General features: G+C 46.5%; 1 protein-coding gene across 2 annotated transcripts in view; it reads right to left on the bottom strand.

Annotated features, from left to right (window-relative positions):
• The window catches only part of KCTD9 (potassium channel tetramerization domain containing 9), a 411,318-nt gene that overhangs the window by 137,933 nt on the left and 246,826 nt on the right, over window positions 1-26,559 (bottom strand). For both annotated transcript variants that reach the window (XM_069617594.1, XM_069617595.1), the window contains one exon: window positions 6,854-6,949. In XM_069617594.1, the coding sequence (XP_069473695.1) occupies window positions 6,854-6,949 (96 nt within the window). The remainder of the gene's footprint in view (window positions 1-6,853; window positions 6,950-26,559) is intronic.

The raw sequence follows: 26,559 nt of genomic DNA, 5'->3' as shown, positions 1-26,559 counted from the left end.
TTTATCTTTCGCATCAAACCAACCTCTTTTGAACATTTTTGCAAAGACTTGAGTACATTTTTAAACTGTGTGATCTTGGGCACATTTCGCCTTACTCCATTTAAAGTGGCCCTGGCCTATGAACTTTGGCTCTACAGTAAACTCTGCCTTCACTAGCTTGCTCTGGTCTTAGAAAAGTGTTGGGAACTGTTTTATTTTCATGACTTGTCTTTCTCTCCCTCTAACTTAATTATTGGAGTGCCATCTAAGTTAAGCGCTCTCATCTGTGTTTTTTTTTTTTTTTTTTTTTTTTTTTTACAAATAATGGTGTTTTGGCCTAGACTTGTCTAAATTATTAAGGGAGGTGTGTATACTTTTTCTGATTGTGTTTGAACTTGCTTTGATCTATAGTGCTTAGTGTATTTCCTAAAGTGTGTTTTAAATAAATAATTATATACTTTTAATGCCAAGCTCTGGTCAGTGTTTGTTTGCTCCACTGTGTTTTTGGCCCTATTGTGTATGCTCTGTATACTGCCCTACTCATCTTGAGAGAAGTCTGACTGCTCAGCCACAGCTACCAGGTAAATCTGGGTGGTACAGACTGCTACCAATTGGGTTTACTGCTTACTCCTGTAGTCTTAATCTTTTTGCAGTGTTCCCCCAGGGAACTGCACAGGATTCTGCCCAACAGTGAGTCGAGGGGAGAGCCGATAAAGAAACCGAACTGTGTTGAACGAAAGTAGCAAGCGTCTAATTGAACTTTGAATAAATAAAGAACTGTTGATAAAAGAAAAGGGGAAAGCCAGCATAGCAGAATAAAACACCACTTGGATGTTCACTCGAGGAACTCTAGGCGATTACCCTATTTGAAATACAGTAACCAGAAGGCCTTAGGAAAAGCTGGAAGGGTGTCAAAGTGGTCATAAGGGGCTCTTGTCAAATTCTCTGTACACTCGAAAGTCTGACTGACAGATGTTTGAGACAAATACTGCATGGTATGAGAAGTGCGTTGCAAAAGTTGGCAAGAGTGAGCCTGGTGGAGGGATGCTAACAAGATGGGATGGAATCTGAAGTCCCATGAACATTGTGTCAACAGGAGTGAACCCGGAGGGAAGTCCACAGTGAATTGTTTGAAAAGACATTAAGACTTTTGAGTATAGGAGTCTAAAGTTCTATGAACAGTGCGTTACAAAAGTCGACGAAAGTGAACCCGGCAGAGGGAAGCCGACAACCAGAGGCAAAGGCCAGAAACCCGTTTAAAAAGACATCAAGATTTGTGAAAGTAAGAAGGGGATGCAAAGTGTCCCCCTTGTCATCTGGGCTCCGAGCCCGGCCGAGGGAGATCCAGGGGTGGAAGGTTATCACCCTAAGTTCACTGAGAAAGGTACGGTCTTGATCATTTGTTTGAATAAGACTTCTGAGGTGTCTGTGCCCAGAAGAGGGGGACCCAGGGGTGAAGCCATCACCCAAAGTGGTCGCAGAACAGAACTTTGTGTTTGTTGAGAGCATCAGGGCTCAAAGGCAAGAGACTTAACCACCGAAGAACCTGATAACGGATACGGTACTGTTAGCTTGTGCTGGGACGGATTGAGTGTGTGCTGTGCTCAGGAGACTTAGCTTGTCCCGTGCTGAAAACGTGGGGAAGGGAGACCCCTGGCAATCACATCCTGACTTATTATTTGTGAACACTTTTCTCCTTTATTAAAATTCCTATCCCACACTCTTTCTATATTTAGTTGTAAGGATTTGGCAATAGGTTTTTGTTAATATAGGCCTTTTTACTTTGACAAGACGCCACAAGGACTGGCTTATTTTCATTTGATGGTTGTTGCTTGCTCCCATCTTAGATTTAGGTTAGGCGTTTTTGCAACCTGCATATGGTTTAAATAAACACCCTTGAATCGTGATCACCTGTGTCTATCTTTACTATTGCTAGCATGAGTTCCTTACAGCACCTGTGTGAAGGAACTGGGGCTTAGATGGTTTTTGGTTCCTTTCTATTGGGCACTTTTCTCAACACTGGAACAACCAAAACTGACACTGCAGGGCTTTGTAGTAGGAAAGTGGTATTTTTCAAAGTCCCCCCTAAAGTCCCTGTATTAGACTCCTGCCCAGAATATACATTGCATCATTCAGTGTTGCTACTGTTGGGTTTAAAATTGCTTGGAGCTATTTTTCTCCTGTTTATAGCCCTGGAAAACCTGGTTGGCTTGATACCAACAGCTACCTGGTGATACATTTGGCTCCACAGACCAACTGGTGTCATACAAACGTATCCATATGACATTATCCTTGTGCAGTTAGTAATGTGTACAAATAAGCATTGGGACACATCCAGTAGATATTTAAAGCATAATGGGTCACATATAATTGACGAAATGCCGCTCCTGCTTACTGGTTGATGGCAGATACCCAGAAAGTAATTTTAGCTCTTGCTAATCACATCCTTTTTTGATCCTTATACTGTTTCCTCATTGGAAGGAAATATGCCCCTTCTGGGACTATGGACTTTCTTAGTAAAATATATCCCCGAGCTTTGGTAGTCCTGTGCTCTACTTCCAAGTACAATCATTGTATTGTCTACATATGTGTTATGTATTGTGAGGTTGGCATCATGGAAGGAGACACAGACAACAGATTAAAAGCAACAAAAATACCTTTGTTAACTCAAATGTCAGGATGGTGTAAGGCCTAACTTGCCCTATACTAAGGTGGGATTTCCCTACCTAAAAGAAACTAAGGATAGTTAGTCTGTGTCAGTAAGTTCAACTTAAAAGTTGGTCTGTGTCCAAAACCTATGCTAGTCCTCACAAATAAAACAATGTGTAGAGATGTCAACCATAAACTAAACAGTGTTCCAAAAATAAAGTTCTGAGCTATTTCCAGCTCACGCTTATTCTTCAGCTCCTCCTCCCTAAGTACCATGAAGTTCACCAGTGTTCAAATGAGCTTCTCTTGGATTTGAGGTGATACAGATCCCCCACCTTATTTTAAATGTCAGGTTTCCCTTCCAAGTTCAATGTAACAGTTGTCACAAAAGGAAGTATCTTGAGGCTCCGTCTTTAAAAATAAATTCTAACAATTCTTCACAGCTCAGGGTTCCCTTCCCCAAGCTTTAAATGCACCAAGTCATTTTTCTTGTGACACAATAGTAGGTTTCCTTAACACAAATGGGATTCTCTGGTCTTGGCACAGTGGTCAGACCACACGGACCACCCATTACAGGTCATACAAACAAGAACCTTTAATTCTCTTTTATCCGTTCAATATTCAACAAATAAATTGTTTCTTAAAAGTAGCTTCAAAAACAGTTTCTCAGACTTGACTTCCCTCTGCAGTCAGAGTCCTTAATTCAACTTTAATCAAGAAACCTTGAGTGTAAGAGTTTATTTGGATACTTGTCATTGTGAATCTCTATGCTACAACCCTACAGCTCACATTGACCCCTCTTGAGATAAGCCTGGCTGCTCAGCCACACCACCAACCTGTGTAGTACAGATTTATACCAAAGGTTGGGTTCCTATTGCCAGGAGGACAAGGTTGGTGTAGTCTCCCAAAGAGTACTGCATACAATATTGCCTAGCAAGCGTCTTCCTCCGGTGTTTCTCGCTGCTGCTCTCCTTTGCTGCTCTGGCTGTTGCTTCGAGTTCCGCAAGCCCTGGTCGAGTCTGGTCAGAGCTCAGCTGACACAGGCAGCTTCAATACCTCTGCGAGGCTGGACACAGCGTCTTTTTTGCTCTTCCCTCGCCGCAGCTCTGTTTGTTCCCACTTAACACAGGAGGCTTCCCTCAGTTTGGGGATGTCAGATGGCGTCCTGTCTACACCTCGGGTCCCACCACGGCTGCCTCCAGAGTCCTGGTGTTTCCTGCTAATCTCTGCCCAAGTTCTCCAGGTCTCTCCCTCGTCCCACTTCACAGCTTCTCCTTTTATACACCAGAAAGAAGTGTTCATAAAATGATATGTCAGGATGTTCAGGCCGTTGGCCTCCCTTCCCACGTTTTCAGCATGGGACAAGACGGATCACTCGAGCAAAGCACACACTCTGGCTTCTTCGGCACAATGATACAGTTCCATTACCAGCATCAGGACTTACTGTGCCCATGTCTCTGTTCATCATAGTCTCTTGATTCAGAGGGTGTGATGTACCAGAACAAAACACAAAGTGCCTTTCCTCTTATAAGTATCCAATTCAGGTGATTCACCCCGGATCCCCCTCAGCCGGGCTCAGATCCTTCCTCCTACACCAATTTCAGTTTGCATTAAACTATCAAAGTCTTTCGAATGTGGACAGGGTTCAGCTTGAGCCCTTGCAGGACCACTTCGATCTCAAAATTCTATTTTCACAGTTTACAACCAGTTGGATACTAACATAGACCTTCGAATGAGCACCGATGAGGAGCTGCACCACTCTGTCTACGGTATCTTTTTTAGCCTCCAAAAGTTTAGTCACTCCTCTGCTTTTCAATTATATTTGCATCGCTTGTCACATACATTTCATATGCGGTTCTATTTAGATTTCTTCATACATTGTTGCCGCTTGCAACCTTGGTTCGAACACAGGCTGGTCTGGTATCAGTCTCTCCGACTCACCGGCTGTGCTGTCTTTAGTGGTGCTGCTTTGTTGTAGGAGCCAAGGACAGTACCACTGCGGCAACCGCTGCTGCCCGCCTTGGTTATCGAAGCGGGAGAGCCCCGAGTACCTCTGACAAACAATGCAGGTTTCTTCAGCTTTAGTCCCAGGTTTCTTATTTTCCAAGGTTCACAAAAGTAACAGTCTGAAAAGGTAAAGGGCACTTACCTCCTTGCAACCCTTTCTGGTCTTGCCGTCTTTCTCCTTGTAGTAAACTGCCATCTTGGAACTGCTGCTTCCCCGTGTACTTTATCTTGCTCAGTGTGTGCTTACGTGCTCTGCCTTTTATCTGTGTGGGGAAGTGTGATGGAGTCAGGTGTGTGTAATGATCAGTAATTGCCTGACCTTGACTGACCATTGTATTGGGACATGTCAGGTATACCGCTCTGGTGTTCGCCCGTTTTCGCTCACGGTGAAATGTCCGTGAGAAAGTGTTTGTGTCGGGAAAGGGGGGGGTGGCTGAGTTCCAAAGTATCCTACCTGGTATGATGGGGAAAAGGTGTTAGAGGGTAGGGGATGCCGCGTCTCACCATCCGGTGTCCCACTCCCACTCCTTGAAGACCCCTCATCCAGGTGATCCTCTCACACTGGTCCACCCCCAGGAACTGGATCCAAAAGCGATGGCCGTGTCCTGGCCACCTGGATGACAGATCCCCGGGGACTAGCGGGTGAGACACCTTCTGGTTTCTCACACTTCCTAGTCTCAGTATTGTCAGGTGTCCCAAAGAAGTGGAGTTGGCATACAATAGCCCATGAAGGTCGGGGGAGGTCATTGGGATAAGGGGGATACCATGTCTCGCCTAAAGGCACACCACTCTCTATTGAGACCCTCCACCCAGGTGATCCCTCCCCTCGCTTATTCACCCCCAGTCAGGATCCAAAAGCAATGGGCCTTTCCCTGGCCACCTGTGTAGAGGATCCAAGGGGAGTAAGCGTGAGAATACCCTCAGGTTTCTCACAGTATCTTACTTTTATTTAGAGTACATCAGGAAACCTACAAATAGTTTTGTAGCATCCCTGAATCCAGAGCATGATGGTAATGACTTGTGTAATATTGCCGCTGTATGTGTGCTCCCCCAGCCCCCTCTGGTCGCCTGCTGTATGCGTGCTCACCCAGCCCCCCCCACTGGTTGACTGCTGTATGGGTGCTCCTCCAGCGCCCCCTGGTCGCCCGCTGTATGGGTCCCCCCCAGAACCCACCATGGTCACCCACTGTATGTGTGCTCACCCTATCCCCCTGGTCGCCCACTGTATGTGTGCGCCCCCCACCCTGTTCGCCTAAGGGTCGGCTACCCTTTTTACCCATGACACCTTCCTCCGACTAAAAAGTATCGTATGCTACTGCCGCCCGTAGCCAGGGGCTGACACGCATATCCTACCACCTACTCCGTCCTTCTGCATTACCTGTTGTCGCCACCGTTCAAGAAGGGGTTGGTGCTCATGTCTTATGCCTCCGATTTTAACCGAACGCAGGACCTGTTACCACTCCTCTAGATGGGGCTAGCTCTCATGTCTTATGCCACCAACTTTGACCTATGCATTACCTGCTGTTACCACCCTTCAAGATGGGGTTGGCTCTCTTGTTTTATTCCACCGATTTTGACCATATGCACTTATGTAACCAAGCTATTATTCTTAACAGCGCCATGATGCCCGAGGGCAGTTTGTGCGTTTTACAAATGAAAATAAATAAAAAATAAATTAAAAAAAGAGGTCTACTCTTTAACTCAACACTGGAATTCTAAACCTCAACGGGTATGGGGCTTACATATTAAGGTAAATACTGAGTTAGGCCTTAACTGGGCATTTACAGTGTGTTTATCTACAATATGCTCTGTTATGTTATTTTTCTTATTATAAATATGTTCTGTGTATACCAGTGTGGTGAATTATTTTGTAGCAACTATTGGGATTAATTGTAGTTCTCTGCTAGCCTTTCTCCCTCCTGAAGTTAAGTCTGACTGCTCTGCTACAGCTACCATTGGAGAGTCTATTATTTCATTTTCAGTGACACACTGTTCTACCAGTAGGTTAGATGATTACACATCCCTCGCCAAAGGATTGACTCCCTAACCCGAACCTAGTGAAGAAATATAAACACAACAAAGAAAATATACACAGATATTAATAGGGATAATAAAGGGTAACAACCAGTAAATTTGACTTGTGAAACTATACTAGATTGTCTTTTTAAATATTCATTCCACTCCCTGTCAAATATTGCCACAAGCTCAAGTACTTTACCTGGCAACGCAGTTCAGACTTTGTAGGTGTGGCAAGCAGGAAGCGGACAAACTCCTTTCTCGAGATGGGAGAGTGGTCCTCTGCTGGCTGGGAGTTCTAGAGCATGGGACGAGAAAGGTTCACACACAGTTTAGCATAAATTAGATTTTTAAAAATGCAAACTACCCTAAATCATTGAAATATAAACACTAAGCACAGCTAATACTGCATGCCTGGAAACGATTGCTGCAAGCTGTTGAAATACTATTAGGGGAGGAATGTACAAGAGTCATTCTTTTAAATTGTGTGATTTAGGAGAGGGAGCATGAAAATATATTTCTGCTAAAAGCTGGTTTCCAGTCTGAATACTGGGACAAACGGACCTCGCCGACATTGGTAAAAATGACCTCGGAATGAGATCCCCAGGTCCTTGGCTCAAGCAGCAACACTTTCCCCAGATGAAATTACATAGGCTATGGAAAAGCCCAAACTAACAGGCTCTGTTTGAACCTTATCAAAGGAGGTAGGGAGGAAATAAATAGCAGATCCCACCCAGCCAACAAAACAGCCCTACCACTAAAAGGTTGTGTGATCCCACCAGCTTCTCAGAAAGTCATTCAGCACAGTATTGAACGAAAAATATTGTATCTAAAAGACTGAATGCACAATTAGTGTGCATTTGTACTGGTTAAAAGGACTGAATCCCAAAATACCGAACAAGGAGAGCGGGGGTTGCAGGAGTGTACCCTGTACCCATTATGTGTGTGGCAGTGGACAACCCCCTTGCCCCCCACCCCGCCACCCCAAAACGATAGGGTTACAAAATACAAGGTGGGGATCGCAATTTTGTAATTCGATCTTTTGGGTCCCGATATTACAACGTACATCCATTCAGCACAAGCCCTATACAAGGGGGCATGCCTAGAACCACATTGAAAAGGTGTTTTTGAGTGCAGCGGTGGCAAGTTGCAGGAAAACGGTTAGAGAAGGCAGCCAAGGGAAGGAGAAGTAGGGAGCTTGTGTCCAGAGGCGCAAGGGGGAGGTAGAGCAGACAGACCTGGAGAGGGAGAGAGAAAGTAGTGGGAGAAGACGCTTGAACCCAGAGAAGGAAGAAGGAGACAAAATGTAAGACCTGGGAAGTAGAAACAGGCAGTTTATGAAGCCTGGAGAGAAGGGAAGCTAAAACATGACAAACGGAGGGAAGGAGCGAAGCAGATACAGGTTCCGCAGCAGAGGGGAGCGGATACATGGAGAGAGAGGAGGATAGGAGCTGATACAGGAGGGTAGTGGAGGACATAAGAGGGAGAGGTCAAGGAGGATGATGAAAGAACAGTGATAGAAGCGCCAGTCAAAGAACTATTGAAGCCTTGATCAAAATGAAGGTAAAACAAGACATGCAGAAGACAGTCAAGAAGAGGGTAGAGAAAGCAAGAAGAGAGGGGCACTGACCCAGGAAAAGGCAGAGAAGTTAAAGACTGAGCTCATGATTAAGGGGAGCGACCTTTTCCCTCTCTGCCTGCATAGTCTCCTGTCAGGGATCGCAGGATTATGAGGATACAGGGTCAGGCCACAGTGGTGAACAAGGTGGGGGATTGCTTTACTGTTAGGAAAAGGAGGAGATACTGGGAAATCCAAGTTAGGCTTTAAGAGTAGGCACTGGAGGTGTAATATGAAAGCTATGTGGAGTGTCAAGGTGATTTTGTTTTCTTTGGCCCAGTTCCCTCTGTTCAGGTTATTCAAGCCATCCCATTTCAAGATGACGAAAGAGAATCCAGAAGCTGAATGGGCATAAGACCTTTCTGCTAAAACATGTGGAACATTGCAAAGCATGCTACAACTGCCTTTCCATCTTGAACAGCCAACTGAGCAGATAAAAGCTCTTTGGGCTCTTTAGTGGACCCTTTTTGAATGCAGATGTGGATAGTCAGGGAGCCCATTCAGATTGTACTTTGTGGGACATGATCCAGTTTATCACTGTGGGATCTTTAAATATGTTCATTTAGTTGAGAAGTCAGTGGAGAAGAAGTTAAAGAGCTGGCAATTACGTTTCAGCTCATTGCACAACTGAAAACAGTATTTGTTAAGAGGTTGTCTGAAAAAGCGAACAGCGGTGTGAAATCTTGGCATACAAAAATAAGTGAAAGAAATGTGAATTTAAACCCCACAGCGTAAGAGTAAAACGATCAGGCAAGCATGAGCAAAGCTTTGCTGCAGTACCTTGGTAACTATCCCATGTGCAGAAGGTGAGGCCTATTCTCTAGTAGCAGCACACAGTGATAAAGCATTCATGCTGCCTGTCAGAGTCGCCCTAAAACAGATCATGGTGGCGCTAGGCCATGACAGACCACATTTCCTAACATCAGCAAGAGATCTCTTTTGGTGCATTATTTCATGTTCCTTCGCCCACAGAGTAAGCACACAAATCCCATGGGAACGACTCATCTTTAAATAAAAACACCTTGTAAAAAAATGTTTTAAAAAATTCAACATAAAAAAACCTCTTTGAAAGAAGAATTGAAGTTTGTAAATTATTAAGAACAGTGGAGAGAGTTGAAGACATACTCCTCTAAGAAAAGACATAGCACAAATATCAACTTGACACGTGTTGGGAGAGAATTTCTGTTTGCTGCTTTCCTCCCATAGCCTTCTAAGGGACATCCTTTCTTTTTGCTATTGTTTCATTGCTAACCTGACTTTTTGGCGGTAATGCCCTCAGCTTTACTTCCCTTACTTTTTGCTAATTCTTATGGGGAAACTGATCAATCCCCAAAACTTTCAGTACTGGAAGACGGTCTCCCCCTTAGTGGATTTCTTGTATTTTTAAAAATGCAAACATCACCTTAAAAGTGAAATACCGTTGTGGCAGATGTTATTTTTGACTTTTTGCTCATGCATTTTTTTAATTTCACCACATAATGCCATAAAGAGTGCTTATACACTCTAAAATAGATGTGCCACAAGATATTTGCCTTTCCTTTGACCATTTTGTACTTTGGCCTTTTTCCTGACCTCTCTGGTCCGGAATTGGCATATGTGCAAAGCCTCTGCTTTTTCAGACAAAGTCGCCATCTGTGTGTGTGGCCGGATGTGGGGGCTGAGACGGTCCAGTCCCAGACCAAATTCGAACCACAGACCGACTTTTGCTGGGCATAAGCGATAGACAGCCCCTGCCAGTTTGAATGGTGCCGATCTTTGCTGTTGCCACCAAGCCGTTGGGCCTGGTGGCAACTGCAATCCAAACCCTGGATCAAGGGTGGACTCCTGCAGCCATTCAATAGATCGTTGGTGCTGTAAGGGAGGCATGGTATCATAAGTAGACACAGACACAAGATTAGAAAGTTCAAAAACCTTTATTGTAACGTGAAATGGGGTTAGACACAAGGATGCAGCTCAGGGTACGTGGCTTGGCAGCCATGGTGTAGGCTGCATCTCTACAGAGCTCCGTGATCCAGCAATTGATCCTAGAAAGCGTGAGCTGCCGGACAGCAGAGTGCTGCACCAAAACAGCATTATGGATGTGTGAACGTGATAGGCAGAAGAATTACCTATCTACAAATGAATTGACCCGGGCGAACAGGAGATTTGTTACTTTGTGCACCAGAACGAGAGCAGCAACAACAACAAAATGGCAGCGACCCCAGGACAAAGGGACTTGTGAAGACAACAGGAGCGACGGTGAAGAGGGCTGCTGAGGGAGGCACAATACGCAAGCTGCTGTAAGCGGACGTGCTGCCGTGACAGCACAAGCACACTGGCCCGCAGGCAGAAGAGGGCAAAGAGTACGGACACCAGTGGCGAACAGAGGACGTTGGAGACTGCACGGCAGGTAGAGCGCATGGTGGCTCGGTGCCGTGCGTGCACGAATAGAACTATGAGTCTGTCCCCCGTGAGGACCGGGAGGCACAGAAACACAGCAAGTGGCCCCCAGGAGCAGTAGCGTGCATATGTGTATGGGATGCACCGCTGAAGGCTGGGACACCCGCGTGGACAACAGCGTGTCGGGGGCTTGCGGCTCGGGAGCAGTAAGCGTTGCGCTAGAATGGAGGAGGCAGCCGCTGTATGACACACTGCATACGGCATCGGAAGATAACTGTGGCAAGTAAGGAGCAAAGGGCACGCAACCTGGGAAAGGCATGCCCTCAAGATCAAGATCGGGGAGTGTGAGCGCACATTAATGTAGTCGATACGTGGCTGCAGGCAGGCTGGAGGAAGCACGTTGGGAACTACGTGCGGGCTGGGGAGCCGAACCGGGTGCGCGCCACTGGAGATGGAAGCAGCAGGAACCCTGCAAATCAAATTGCCGGCGCGCGGCAGCAGGCAGACCTGAGTTCAGTGAAGGAGGACACTGTAAAACGAGACAAACACACAGGATTGTTGCAAGAGGCTATTAGCACCTAAATAGAAGCCTAAAGGAAAGCAGATACAGTAAGGGGTGAGGAACGGTCACTGGAGATGTAGAAAGCATTGCTGACAAATACTATTATGCAAATTGTATGGGGGGAGGTGGAACTAAAGACACTGCTCAACCGGGGAGTGAACACACGCAACCCAAAAGGGAAATGCAAGCCTAACCGCCATGGTGCGCGCAGCACCACGCTAAGGACAGGAAGCAAAGCCCTGTACTCAACATACGCAGGAGAGCCGAGTAGGGGAAGACCCAGAGGTCATACGTAAAACGCTGAGGTAGTTCTGGGACAGAACTGGGCAGCCGTGGACCACCTCCCCACGAGGTCGATAAGCATGAGGATTTCCTGGAAGGTGAGGAAGAGTTGTACATTGCCCCCTTGGGATGCTGCACACTGCGAAGTGGCCAAGTAAAATCTTTCTGAAACAAGTGTGGTGAACACAGGAGCAAATAAGATCACAAATTACACGCATTAGGAAGAACTGGAGATACAGACAAGCTGAAGTGCAAGCGGCGGCACAGCATAAGACACTAAATGCGACTACAGTAAGGGGAAGGTACAGCAGAAGACAAGGCGCTGAGACACGAACTGGGAAATCACTCACTAGGGAGCATCGATACCCATAGCAACGGACGGAAAACACACGTTAAGCAAGAGTTGCCAGCCCCCTGCGAGGACAGGCCTTGGGGCACAAACAGGGTGGAGCAATGTCTGTAAGGGGCAGGTAAGTGAAGGGCAAGCAGCCCATGATAGACATCTTTGCTAAGTCACAGCAACCTCCCACCGCCCCGGCACAAGGTATGGCAACAGCACTGGCAGACATGGCCTCTCCACGGGAGGACAGCGTAATCTTAACAGCCATAACGGAATTGAAAACCTCATGAGGGGCAGTGATGGCAGACTGGAGAACTGCACTGGAAAACAAAATAGATGCAGTGGGAATTGAGGTCAACCTGCTGAGACAAGACGCGAGAGCTCTGGCGGAACGAACGAGCGGCCTAGAAAGTGCGGTGAAGACTAACACGGACACCAGCACACACAATGCCAGGGAAGTCCACATATTGAAGCAACAGGTGGCTAACCTGGAGACTCGAGCAGAGGAGGCCGAAGGATGGGCGAGACGCAAAAATATACGAGTGGTTGGTCTCCCAGAGGGGGAGGAAGGGCAAGACCGCACAAACTATGTGGAGAGCATGATACTACAGGAAATAGGACAATGCAAGCTCTCCAAAGGGTTTGCAATTGAGCGCGCGCACAGGACTGATGAGGAGACCGCAACCCGGAGCCCCCCTGCCCCCTGCCCCCCCTACCCCCCCCCGAGAGCAATCATAGAAAAAATTTTGAACTACAGAGAGAAGATGGAATTCTTTCGAAAAGGAGGGACGATAACAAGGGAAAAAAAAGCTCAAGTTTGTCCACAAAGGCAAAGCGCACTTTGATACCCCGGAGGAGGTGGCGACGTGGCTGGATGCAAACGGCTGTCCGGAACGAGATGAGGAGCAAGGCCAGCAAGAACACGATAAGTGACTGATGCCATGTATGATGGTAGATGGGAGGAGGGATCCGGGGACAGAGACTACAGAACTGGTAAACAGAATAGTTTTGGGAGATGTTAAACATGTGGCATTGGGACATGTGGGACTAGAATATAACCTGCAAAATGGGCAGCGATGAGGGCGCTTAGCCTGATAAATGAACCGGGAACTACAAGTTGGAGAAGGCCCATCGCCGGGTAATAGAATAGATGGACCGCCATTAGGGCGATATCTCCCTGTTGAGCCGTGAGTACGGCATTTGCTGGAAAGGGGCTAGATGCGAGGTGCCTGAGATCCAGGGATGGAGCTGGGCATCAGTTGGGGGAGGGTAGTGACGGGAGGGGATTGCAGTGGAAGTTGGGGCGTGGCGAGAAGGAGGGAGAGGGGAGGGAGGGGGGAGGGACGGGGTTGGGGAAGTTGAGTAGGGAGTGTGATGGGGTTGGGAAGGGAGGAGGGCGGGTTGGAATGGTTGGGGGAAGTTTAAGTTGGGGTACGAGCCTACACCCTGAAAAGACAAGATTTGGACTATCTGTGGGAGGAGCAGTGGGAACCTAATATGTCATGGGAGACCTTAAAGTAGTTACCTGGAATGTCAGGGGACTCAATAGTTAAAGAGAAATAAGGTAATTATGTAACTGCGCAGGCAGAAAATAGACATAGCCTTGCTGCAAGAGACTCACCTAACGCAAGAAAAGCTGGAGGTGGTTCGGAGGAAGTGGAGGGGGACTGTCGTGGGCACAGCATATTCAGCCTATGCTAGAGGGGCGATTACCTGGGTTGCACCGCATGGCCCGTTTCAGTTACTGCACTCTATGGTTGAGCCAGACGGGAGGATGGTAATAATAAGGGGGCTGGTGGAAAACAAGGAAATATGCATCATAAATACATAGTTAATCAGGAATTCGTAGATTATTACCGTATCCTGTACGGAGATGCGGAGGACAGCGACAGCAAGGAAATAAGGGAAGCACCGGAGGATATCGGATTGCCGCAGATTAGCGCAGAAGAGCAAGAGGAGCTAGACGCACCGATCACTCTAGAGGAATTGGAAGAAGTAGTAAGGCAACTACTCACTAGTAAGACCCGGGGGTCTGATGGACTCCCCAGCGAATTTTATAAGATGTACAAAAATGAGGTTTTCCCCCCCGCTCTTAGAGATGCTAAATGAGGCATATGAAGTTGGACGACTACCAGAGTCCCTAAGAGAGGCGATTATCATACCACTCCCCAAACCCAATAAGCCTGGTTGGGAGTGCGGTTCCTACAGACCCCTCTCGATGTTGAAGCAGGACAGTAAAATATTGACGGCGGTCGTGGCAAATAGAATGAGAAGAGTCATTAATAAATTAATACACCCCGACCAGACAGTCTATGTCCCCAAAAGGAACATATCCAACAATCTTAGGCGACTCCACCGAGTCATTGAACATGCAAACGGGGATGCGGGCGAGATGACAACAGTTTCGTAGGATGCAATCAAGGCCTTTGACTCGGTCAAATGGCCATGGCTGATTGCGGCCCTGACCAACTATGGAATAGGACCGGGGTATCTCAGATGGGCCAAACTATTATATAGCAAGCCGCTGGCCTGGTTTAAGACAGGAGCGGTAGTATCAGAGAGGTGGCAACTCGGCAGAGGTACTAGGCAGGGATGCCCGTGGTCCCCCATGTTGTACATTTTGGTTTTAGAGCCCCTGGCGACATACCCGAGGCAGCAGTATGACATAATAGGCATTACCATAAAGGGGGAACCGCATTTAATTTCCTTGTACGCTGATGTGTTGTTGTATTTACGCTACCCTGAAGAAAACCTCCAGTATGTCTTGGAAGTGATGGAGCGATTTGCAAGGCTTTCAGGCATAGCTGTGAACCCCAACAAATCTTGTGTATTTCCACTGGGCAGGTACAAAGGGATCCCCTTAGAGCAGCTACCGATCCTGCTGATACCATGGGAGGTCAGCACGTTTCGATATCTTGGGATAGACATATCATACGGTGGAAGCAGAGCATCAATGCAACACTGAGAAAGCCATTAAGAATATTGAAAATAGTATGAAGTTCTGGGTGAAGCTCCCCTTGGCGAAGATGGGACGAGAGGCAATGCTGAAAATGGTGGTCCTACCAAGACTGTTGCAATATTATAGGAAAATCCCACATTTGATACCTAGACGATTCTTTGTTAGAATAAACAGCATATGAAGGGAATTCCTCCGGCATGGGACAAGGAACAGAATGGCCCTTTGGAAATTACAAAACTTGAGAAAGGGGAATATAAAATTACCAAACTGAGATTTTTTATATAGCAAGTCAACTACAATATGTAGCTAAATGGCTCTCTGAGGAGCCGACTTCGGAATCCAGGCTGTTCCGTTGGGACTGCGCCCCATTCTTGCCAAAATAAAAATGATGTGGTTGCCCAGATCAGATATGGAATGACACCCAAAGATGATGATACTCGGGTGTGAGATATGGCGTAGAGCTTGTCAGATGATGGAGAATCCATCCGCATGTTCCCCGCAGGTCCCATTAGTCGCTCTGGCGGGAAACGAAAAGCAACCAAGACTAATGATTAGAAAACACTGGGAACAGGTGGGCATAGCGACGATGGGCGACATATGGCAAGAGGGGAGTATAAAGGACTTTGAGGGACTGGTGGAGGAAACGGGGTTACATATGGGGCAGTATATTACATACCATAGGGTGGTTTGCAGCGAATTAAAGAGACATGGTCCGAAGTAGTACTAGCAGAGGAACCGGACGCCTCTATAGACACAATATATGATACAGCAGAGGGGGGCATAAAATATCTAGAATAAATGAGCTGATGAGGACCAAAGTGGGGAAGGAAGTGGTACAGCTTAGACAGGACTGGGACGAGGAAGTGGGTTCCCCAATGAGTGACGGGACGTGGGAGCGTGCTCAAGGATACCACAAAAAAGTGTCAAGAAATGCTAGATTACAACAAATACAATTATATATAACTCACAGGGCGTATATGACACCTCAAAGGATAGCCAAATTCAAAAACGCAGGACGGCAGTCATGCCCCAAATGTGACAAAGAAAACGCCGGATTGGTACACATGTTCTGGTCATGCCCAATAATAGTGAGATTCTGGGGAGAAATAGCACATAGGATGGAAGAAAAAGGGATCAAAATAGTGGTGGACACAAGGAGGGCTTGCCTGATAGGGGGATTTCCTAGACCACGTAAACTCAAGCATGTGAGTAAATTGAAAGACCTGGCGTATGTATTAGCAAAGACAAGAATCACTATGGGGTGGAAGGCATGTCATAGACCAAGGATAGAAGTATGGTGGAAAGATCTACAGAAATGGGCAGAGGCAGAAACTGCAGTATGGCAGGAAGCAAGCAATGTTGGGGGGGTGGGGGGAGGCTGGATCCTTGATAGCTTGGAAACAACTAAAAACTGAATTATTTGGGCCCATGCACGATGAAGCAAGTGACCGGAATCCAACATTGAACACTGAACAAGAATCCCAAATGCAAGATGGAGAAACAAAATATGAGGGAGAGTAGGCTCAGGAGGGCAGGTGGGAAAGGGTGAAACAGTGCACATGGATAAAGCGATGTATGGTCAAATATTATATGCACTGTAAGTTTGGTTTGTGTTGGTTGTTGAAATAAAATCAAAAATGGTTTAAAAAAATAAAAAAAAGGATGCAGCTCAGGACGCAGACCAGGGCCATTCATGGAAAAAAGTCTCTTGATCGCACAAAGTCTTCTATTCGCAGGATGCCTTGGGTTCATTCAACAAAACAAAAAGTTCCCCCAGGATTCATAGTTCACAAAACTTCAGGCTCTGTGGTTCACATAGGTCTCCCGCTGTCGGGCTCGGACCTTCCGATCACACATTCTCACAGCTCGCTTTAGGTCTCCTTCTGTCAGGCTCGGCCCTTGCAAATCACAATTTCTCACAGTTCACTTTAATCAAAGACTTTCTAATATGCGAGGGATTTGACGAATACCTCAGCATGACCACTTAGATTATAGCACACCTTTCATAGTCATTTCCCACTGATGTCTGATACATTGGTTATTCATGGGTTTCTCGACTTCTCACTTTTCCGATGGCACCACTATGCACATTTAAACAGACTTTCGATTGGGCACTTTAGCTATGCCGGACCACTCTGTTATCTCTCCAAGTCTCACTTGTTTGATTCACAGTTCAGAAATACTTGGCGGCTTTATCACATTTTACTTCCACTCTCGTCTCAGTATACGCGCAACCTTCATTCTCGTGATACACTGTTGCCGCTTGTACTTTTTATCTGCAACACACCGGCCTTACACGGCTTTAACTCACCGGCTGTGCTGGTTTCTGTGCGTTTGTCTCTGATCTAGAGCCAATGTTAATATCACAGCTGCTGCTTCACTTTCCCAACTCGTTCGTTCACCCTGGAAGGCTGCTGGTATCTTTCGCAAACAATGTCGGATTCATGGTTCTCTTATGTCGGGGTCACTTGTGCAGCCTTCAAGATTCTTTGGAGGCAACAATCGTTCGCCGGGACGCCAAAGGTTTCTCCACTCCTTGAATCTACTTCTCGGCCTGCCATTCTGCTCCAGCAGCTTTGCTGCTGCCCCGAAGAACTGCTCCTTCGCGTACCTTGCCTCGCTCGGAGTGTGTCCCAGTGCTCCACCTTTTATCTGTGTGGGGAAAGTCAATAGGTAGCAGGTGTATGCAATTGTGGTAAATTGCCCGACTCTGCTACTAATGGGACATGTCTGTTGTAATGTTGGAGTGTTAGTCTTTCTTCGCTCAGACCTAGTCTTCTTCGACTCTGTGTGTGCAGGAAAGGGGGGAGGGGAGTGAATATCCTAAAAAATAGGATGGGGTAAAGTTGTTGAAAAGGGAGGAATACCGCGTCTCACCGTTGGGTATCTCACACCCACTCCCTCAGAGGATACCTCACCGTGGTGATCCTCCTGCACTGGTCCACCCCAGGGTCTGGATCCAAATGCGATGGCTGCGCCCGGGCCACCTGAGCAAGAAATTCCCAGGGACTTAACGGTGAGACACCCTCTGGTTTCTCACAGTGCCAAGACCACTGCAAAGAAGTGCAGCCCGCTGAAGACCGACAGGACGACCGGTGCAGCTGACAAGCATTGCCTCCAAGCAAGTTCCGGTAAAGCCCTGCTCCTCTGTCGCGATTTTTAAAAGGCATTCTGTACTTCGACCTCTCAACTGGTGGGAACCAGTCTCTACACCTGCTCTAGGATCAGTGCCTTCTGAGCCTTCCGGAATGTCCCAAGACCACGTGGTGGACTGCCCAGCTCTCCATCTCTTTGGCTACCTCGCTGCAGCTGTTGCCATTCCAAGTACATCCTTCGAAATTGGAGGATCTTCAACTTGTAGTAGAAGATGCCCGTTCCTGCATTTTCAGCCTTCCAAACCCACCAGAAGCCATGCAGGGCCTGATACTTTGTTCGCAAACCACCTGATCGTGGTGACTCCCACTGAATCCTATCTTGTTGCTACTTGGAGGTCTCCTGCTCTGCAAAAGTCTTCGTCCTTTTCTGCCAAGGGTGCTCAGGTGTCCAGTCTCTGATTCTGCAATACAGGTGCCAAGACCAACAAATTCCAGACTTGAAAAAGGAACTTCTGCACCTGCAACCCATGAGCCTCCCTCAACCAGACCAAGCCTAAAAGTAAGTGGGTCCACCGGATTCCGAACCTCTGAAGTGGTCTCCATGCCTTCTAAATGAATAACTAAATAACAAATGACTTATAATGAAAGAAAAATAACGAAAAAAAAATGTGGGGGCCCCCCCATACCTCGGTTTACCCTAGCTAAAAACCCACCCCAAACCCCTCCCCACAAGATTTACACTTTTTACCACACCCCACATATTTTCTTTAAAAAATGTGGTATTTTTCGTTATTTATATCATTTGTTATTTATTTTTCGTTATAAACACTGTATACCCTCTGGATAAATGGGATTGAGGGGTGTAAGTTAACCTGTCTGTTCCGCCCTCCTCACTCCATACGGTCATACGGTCGTAAAGTCCTGGTCCCATCTCTCCCTTGCTCTACTAAGATCGGTGGAGATTTGGTCAAGGACCCCCTCCCCTCACCTCCCCCCCAGACTGGGAGCGACACCGTAAACTACTTCTGAATTTTGGAACACTTAACTGCAACCACTGGCATTTCACAATCCAATAGTAAACCTACTGGAACAGTATACCTTGTGGAACTGGTTACTCTAGGTTACTAGGACCCATTAAAGATCATGGCTGGGTTAGGAATATACTTTTAAGACTGATCAGCACGGTTCTACTATATTATTCTACTTGATTACTTAACTGTTTACACTGGCTTTGAATCCACTGATTTTCTAACTCTTCACTGGCTTTAAGTTGTTGAAAATATTGCTTATGATTGTCAGGAAAGGTTTTCTGTTTGCAACTTTCCCTCCATAGTTTTCTATGTAACCCCATTATTTTTGCTTTGTTTTTGAACCTGTTCTAACTTTTTGAGGGGAAGTAAAGCTGTCAGCTTCACTTGCCCCTGCCTTTTGCTCATTTGTCATGAAGCAACTGATCAGTCCTTCAGACTATAAGTACTGGGAAACTATATTTCCCTTTTATCTTTTGTGACTTTCTAACATTGCACCCAGCATCTTACAATGCAGTGCAATGGGGAGAACCTTGTATCACCCTAGCTTTTTACACTTGGGATTTGTGGTTACTTTTATATGTGCCTAAAGACAAGCTGGTGGCAGCAGATACGTTTTTTAACGATTTTTGCATTCTTTTTAGTGTGCACATTCATGTTTACCGCAAATGGCTACTAAACATGGCTAGTGTTCTAAAATGGCGTGCCACGAGATTTTCGCTTGTTCTTGGGCCATATTTTAGTTTGGCCTCCTTCATGCCTTGACAGGTCAGAAAATCCCTTATACGGTCATACACTTGCCTGGGAAAGCTGCTGCTTTCGCGGGCTAGTGATAACTGTGTGTGTGTAGCACCATGCAAGGGGGTGGGACTGTCTGGTCCCATTGCACATCTGTGATACCCGAGAGTCTAGGTGTGGGGCATGAGTGAAAACAGTAGTTGGCCGTGATTGGACAACTTTGCCTGGTGCAGATCCTTGACAATGGTGGGCTTTGACTTTGAACTGGATAATCCAGCCCCTTTGATGAGTAGAAATTACCCTGGAGATGGATGAGGATGCAGAATTTACTCACATATAAATAATAGAGCCGACTCAGGAAGTTGACAAAAGGAAGAATGTTTTAATATCAATTTTCTAAAACAGGGAGCATAACGAACATCAATGCAATCGCTCGATCCTTTTGCTAAATGCATTTAAGAAAAAATAGAACTTTTATAAGCAATATTCATCATCAATGACGTCTAACTTACATGTGTACTATCGTCATCCTATGTGGCAAACTACAAAAACTTATAAGCATGGGTCATTGGTTCTGAGTGAACATCTAAGTATATGATCCATACTAGTCTAAAAAAGTGTAACTATGCGATTGGTTACTTATCAGGTGGGGCAACTAAGCCCTCCCCTAAAAATGACCACTATGAACGTCACTAAATACACGACGTCCATTGGTTTACACACCATAGGACCCCTACATACGCAGGTCCTCTACAATTGGTTGGCACTCTATCCTCCTTCAGTACTTTTCCACCTACGTTAGCAGCCTACAGGCTGGCCATCCAGGTGCTGGTGAGGTGGCCTTAACTTTAGCTTCCCACCAATTAGCATATCAATCTATCATCACCTCAGTGGTCTATTGTCAGTTAGGCCCTTAAAGCTTGTCCTTGAGTGTCCTTAGTTCTGAGAAAATTAGGGAGTGAGAAGCACAGTCTGCCTCTGTGCATAGGTGTGACCATCTCGTCCATCCAACTTCATGTTTCCATGTGACTGACGACCATTGTATCGAGCCCTTTCGTGCATTTAATATTATTTTCTAACAGTCCTCTGACGTCTTTTGTTTTAATCAAGCTGTAACGCTCACCTGATTCCCGCAGAGGCGCCGGTCTTCACTGGGTGAATGCCGTATCTTCAAAGGTGATGTGTAACACACCGTTGGCTCTTTGGGCTGGACCTCTGTGCACTGTATGTCTGACTCGAAGAGTAAGATGTCTTAGGTAAGTGAACGCCGAGCTCTCCATCTGCCTCGGGGCAGGGTGCCGTAACCAGTTTCTTCACTGGATAAGGGTGCAGGCCTCTTGACCTCAGAGGACTGCTGTCCGTCGTTAACTGCACGAACGGTAAGTTCTGGGCACTTCAAATGTCTTAAAAGTCTTTTGCAATGATATCTCTTGTTTTGCACGGTTCCGGCGATGGCGGATGGCGGGCTGATGAGAGTTGAGGATCGAACCCGCGTGAGGAATAGAAGCGCCTGGAAGCACGTAAGTAAGCGCTTGTAGCCTGCTTCACGATGCGCACTAACTGTCCCTTTTATCTTGCAGGTACAAGTTCGGAGCTTTAGAGAAGCTGAAGGGTGCTGGAATACCCACTGGATTCGGCGTGGGAAGGAGTAATGGCACGTGAGTAATAAAGTTGCCCAATGTCTTTAAACGCACCTTCTTTTGTCTTTCAGATGCGGGATGCAGCGCCGAAGGCCTCCGGAGCGTGCGAAGAGCTGGTAAGCTTTTGTCTTTCAGATGCCGGAATGCAGCGCGAGGCGTTGGTGACAGCCGATGGACCAGGTAAGAGATGCGCTGCCACTGAAGACCGTAGTGCTAACCTGTTCTTTCTTTGTCTTTACAGGTGCTGCTGAAGACTGGATTCCAGGATGGTAAGCCTTTGTTCCCTTAGGCCCAGGATCAGAAGCAGAAGACACGATGAGCGTTCTGCTGCAGAGAATGCAGAACAACACAAAGCAAGATTCATCCATCGGGTGTGGTTTAAATAGCCTCCTGTAGTGCTTAGGTGTCTTCTTCCACAGCCACGCCTAGGTAAGAAAAGAGTTCCTGCTTTCCAGAAGAGTTCCAGTGTTCTGAACCTAGGGAGTGGCTCCTGCCCCACCCAACAGGAAAAGTAGTCCCAAACAGAAGAGGATCAGGGGTTCAACTGGCAGGTAAGTAAGCAGCATGGTCTGCTGCAGGTAAGTCCACCCAAGCATTATGAGCCCGGCGCTTCCAGCGCTGGGACTGGGCATCTTTATGAGCCTGGTGCCACTTGCGCCAGGACAGGGTCCAAAAGGTCCCAATTGGGACTGGCTGGCACTCGGAACCGGGGTTATGGGTCTGCTTCCAAGGGAGTCGGGCAAGTCCTGATCTTTTGGAAGGAGAGATCATGACACAAGCCTTCTGGACAGGGGTTTCTGTTCTTTCACATGAATTTTATCTAATGTCAGTTCATTCCAGTTTGATAAGACCTTGGTTTCTTTGCTCGTCCAGCCTTGCCTCCTGAATTTCACTTGTAATTCAACTTGTTTATTAACTGCAACACTCTAAAATTAGGCCTTCTTTGCTACTGTCCAACCTGCTATAATACGTTTAGTGGAACCATCCATAGTTCTCTTATTCCTATATATGTATACGTTGGCGCTTGCCGCCATCTATTCACTATAAGCGTAAAGCTAGCTTCACGATTACTTTGCTGCTTGCATTTCTTTTTCATCTGTACACGTGTAAAATAACTTAATCTCTTTGTCTGTTTCGGTGGCATAAGCTTCTTCACCTTGATCCCAACATGTCACTTATCCTTACTACTTTCTTGATGCCTTATAGAATATCTGCATTCTCTGGTCACTGCATCTCTTCTATGAACGTCATCTTCAGCTTCATGTAACATATACTGGCAATGGTTAGTGACATTACCATTCATCCTTGCCGCTTATTGGCTCTACTCAGGGATTTCATTCACATGGCTATCATATTTCCTTGTATACAGATATGGTTTTCTCAATGGGTACCTTGGCTCCCAGATTCTCTTAGGTACTGGCACTTTCACTGGTACTGGACTGAGTCCATAATGTTCTCTTTGTCGATTCAACTGTTCTGTGTATGTCACATACTCTGGTTTCCAGCATACAGGTAAAAAGGGGCAAGTCGGTTGAAGTGGGGGTACTTGCCTCCTCTAAAACTGATCTCCAGCCTGAATTTTGGATAAGAAGAAATCTTCTGCCACTGTTTCTTCAGATCAGCGTTGGAGCCAAGAATCCCTCGTAGATGAACAGCCGACTAAAGATCCGAAGAAAACTCCTGAAGATGCACGGCATCCTTTACTGCGTCTAACGCGATGAAGCCCTGTTGGACTACCTGATTTCTGAAGACCCTGAGCGGTATTTCAGCCTTTGTTCTAGTGAGACCAACTAGTCTTGACGCCTTCTCAACGATCCAACCAACCGGAGCCTTCGGAAGTGTCCCTGGACCAACCGGTGCACTGACCAGCTCTTTCGTGGACTACCTCGCGAGACCCGTCACTGTTCTGCCATCATAACCGAACTTTGGCAGTCACCAGCTTGTGGTACAAGTCACTTTCCCGCCAAATTTCAGCACCCCAGCATCAAGGGATCCTATCCTAGGGAGGCTTCTGCAACTGCGACTAGAAGGATGCCTGTCGTCTGTGTGTGGTGACCGTCGTTAGACCTCTCCTTCCCCTGTCCTGTGAAGTGTCCTGAAAAGGCCTGCATCAGTGAATCTTAAATATGTTCATAAACCAGATGTTGCATTTATCATCTGACCCTGAACAAAAGAATCCTTGCACCCGCAGCTCCTGGGCACCTCTCGCTGGAACAAACAGGAAATCCGAACACCAGCAACCCCCAGCCGACCCAACAAGTCACCTGATAAAATCGGAGTCAGGGAGGTAAGTAAACATAGTGCATCTGTTTCCCCCTGTCCTCCATAGTATAACATTGGGAACAAGTCACTGTCTCAACCTTTCATCCAACTTCCTTTTGGTCGTCGAACCTGGGTAGTATTTTCTGAAAGATAAGAACACAATTACGTACCTTAATAATATCGTTGAATATCGTCTTTGAACCAACACAAGTAAATTATAACTTACCTTCACAGATTGCAGTCTGGAGTGGGGGGGGGGGGGAGCATTGAGGCTCCTGTGACTGTTTGAGCACAAGGCCCAATTCATTTTAGGGATTGCACGGTTTAAGTAAGGGAAATCACTTGTCTGGTTCAATCATTTACTGCTTTTTATTTAGTACCTCTTGTTGAATAAATAATTTGGATGCATTTTTGAAGTGTGACGAATCTGGACAATTTGTCCCTTCTTCCTGGGGAGAGCCAGCCCTTTAAGACTAGGGAGGTGAGCCCACTAATTAACACATACCCTAGGTGTCAGAGAAAGCAGGACTTCACTGGGAGTGACTCCCCTTTAGGAGACAAGGACTCCCATTCCTACAAGGAACTCCCTATAAGTAATACTCTGTCAGGGTATTTGGGTATAGAAGAGACTGATGTTACTTCTGTTTTGCATCCAACACATACTGACATTTCTTTTACATCAGTGGCTCAATGTAATACTAGCATTCCCTTGAGCTCCGCAACTGACGCAAAGCAACATGCCCCTATGAAGTAAATCAGCAAGCATGAAGGGATGAGAAACCTTGATTGAAGGGAGAAGAATCCTACGCAGAGGCATGCCTCTGACGTACATACCTCCTGGAGGAGGGTTTATGGTCTTTCCATCGAAAAGGTCTCCAACAAAACCTTATCCAATGAAAATTATCCATCGAAATATTTTGAATCAAATGCATTTATTTTTTATTTTTTGGGGGGTGGTCCCCCTCACAACCCCTCTGTTTATTACCCTTAAAAACCCACCCCAATGAAAATTAACCCTTTACCCCACCCATATATGCATTTGATGCATATTTTTTCGATGGATAATTTTCACTGGAAAAGGTTTAGTTGGGAACCTTTTCGATGGAAAGACCAGATACCCTGGAGAAGGATCTCCTGGAGGGGCAAAGAGAGCCTGTGGTAGCATGGAGAGACGCAGAGAGAAGGCAGGGATGCCGGAAGGCTGGCGTCGAGAAAGGTGATACGCCACTCCGGAAGGGCCTTCTTACCTGGAGGCGTGACCACGTTTCAGCCGTGGTGGTTCTGTGACCCGGGAAACTACTCCGAGGCCAGAACGGAGAACGACTACTCCCATTGGAACGAGAGAGCCACAGAGACTGCTGATTCGGGAAGAAGAGAAGCTGAGACTTACGTGCCGGCGACACCACGGAGAGGGGCCAACGTCAACATCCCTGCTAGAATGCAACCTCTCTGGAGCACACCCGAAGGCATAGAAGGTACCAGGGTTGCAGGAGGTAAGAAGAAACCAATAAAGAGAAATACAAAGAGGGTTACAAGAGCCCTATGTGAGACAGGCATGGTATCAAGAGACGACACAGACAAGTGAAACAGTTTGAAAACCTTTATTCTCAATGGTCAGGATGGTTTAACACCTGGCTTGCCCTAACTCTAAGATGGAAATGTTCCCTAATGGAAAGAAAACTAAAGGAAGTCTAAGTCTGTCAGTCCAAAACAAAATACTATCTGTGTCAAAATCTATGATTGTCCTCACTTCTACTGAATAATAGAGTGAATGGGATTTGGTCAACTCAGTAGTGTTCAAAGTAAAGTTAATGTGAAAATGGAGCCATTCTGCAGCTCCCTTCCCCAAGTTTAAGGCACTTGGGATTATAAAGTTCCAGAAATCTCAGGTTTTATGTGGCAAAGAAAGTTTCACTTGGCAAAAAGTTCACTGTAACTTTTCCTGGTAAGTTCTTTAGGCTTCTCCGGGCCTCCTTTCCGTGAACCAGAAGCCCTGTACATCATGCAGCTCCTTGATTTCACAATTGGGCTCCACTGGTCATGGCACAGTTGTCAGACCGCACGGTCCACCCATTACAGGTCGCGCAACCAGGTGTCTTATCCTTAATAGAGCTCTATTTTCCTTATAGTGGGGTCTCTGTGGCCAACCTGGATCAATCTCCTGCCTGGTGGCCACCCCACTGCTTTTCCAACACCCTTTGTTGTCAACACTTTTCGATCAGTTTTGGGGATTTTGCTTCCACTTCATTTCTCACACAGCTCCCCCTTTTTAGGATCCCTATTTCCCTCACTTTTCATGTCCGTGCACAGCTCCCTTCTTTTCAGACACTTCCTTTCTTTACACAGAGTAATTCAAGAATTTATAAACATACACGCGACCACTCTGCCACTATGTATTCTTGTAATTCCATTTGTCAATTTGAACCAACGGGTCTCCAGTCTTACGCGTTCAGGCTGCAACGTCGTATCTGCTCGCTTGCTTCAATACACCGGGCTCTCACTGCGCTTCACTCACCAGTGGAGTTTTCTTCGTTCTTGGGTTAACGTCTTTGTTGTCTGATGTCAGGGTCTTCCCACCTGCCCCTCAGACACTCCTGGGGTCCTGGTTTAGGGGAACACGCATTTCATTTTACCAATTTAACAAGGGATCAGCATGCTTCTCGGCTCCCTTCTTTTGACACAGTCTCAGCGTCCCTGTTTCTTGCAGCTGGTCCTGGGCAGCCACGGCTCCTCAGCTCTCCTCCCAACTCGCTCTCCTTGCAGATTGTAAGTGTTCCTTTTATACTATCCTGAAGACTTGATAGGCTGTAGGTGGGCATCATTGATTTCAATTGCCTGATCCTGCCTGGCCTTGTTAGTGGGACATGGCCCATGAAGATGTTGACGTGCCTCAATCTGCATCTTCTTCATCACAGTACCATAGTGGTGTTTCTCATAATAAATCTGTACCCATCTAGATTTCCTCTGTCACAGTATTTGAGTGATACTTGGGGAAAAGAAGATGG

This window comes from Ambystoma mexicanum, chromosome 10 (assembly GCF_040938575.1).
Source record: "Ambystoma mexicanum isolate Mex_15411 chromosome 10, UKY_AmexF1_1, whole genome shotgun sequence".
NCBI classification, from domain to species: domain Eukaryota; kingdom Metazoa; phylum Chordata; class Amphibia; order Caudata; family Ambystomatidae; genus Ambystoma; species Ambystoma mexicanum.
The sequence above is the reverse complement of the archived record's forward strand: the minus strand, read 5'-3'. Positions and strand labels throughout refer to the sequence as shown.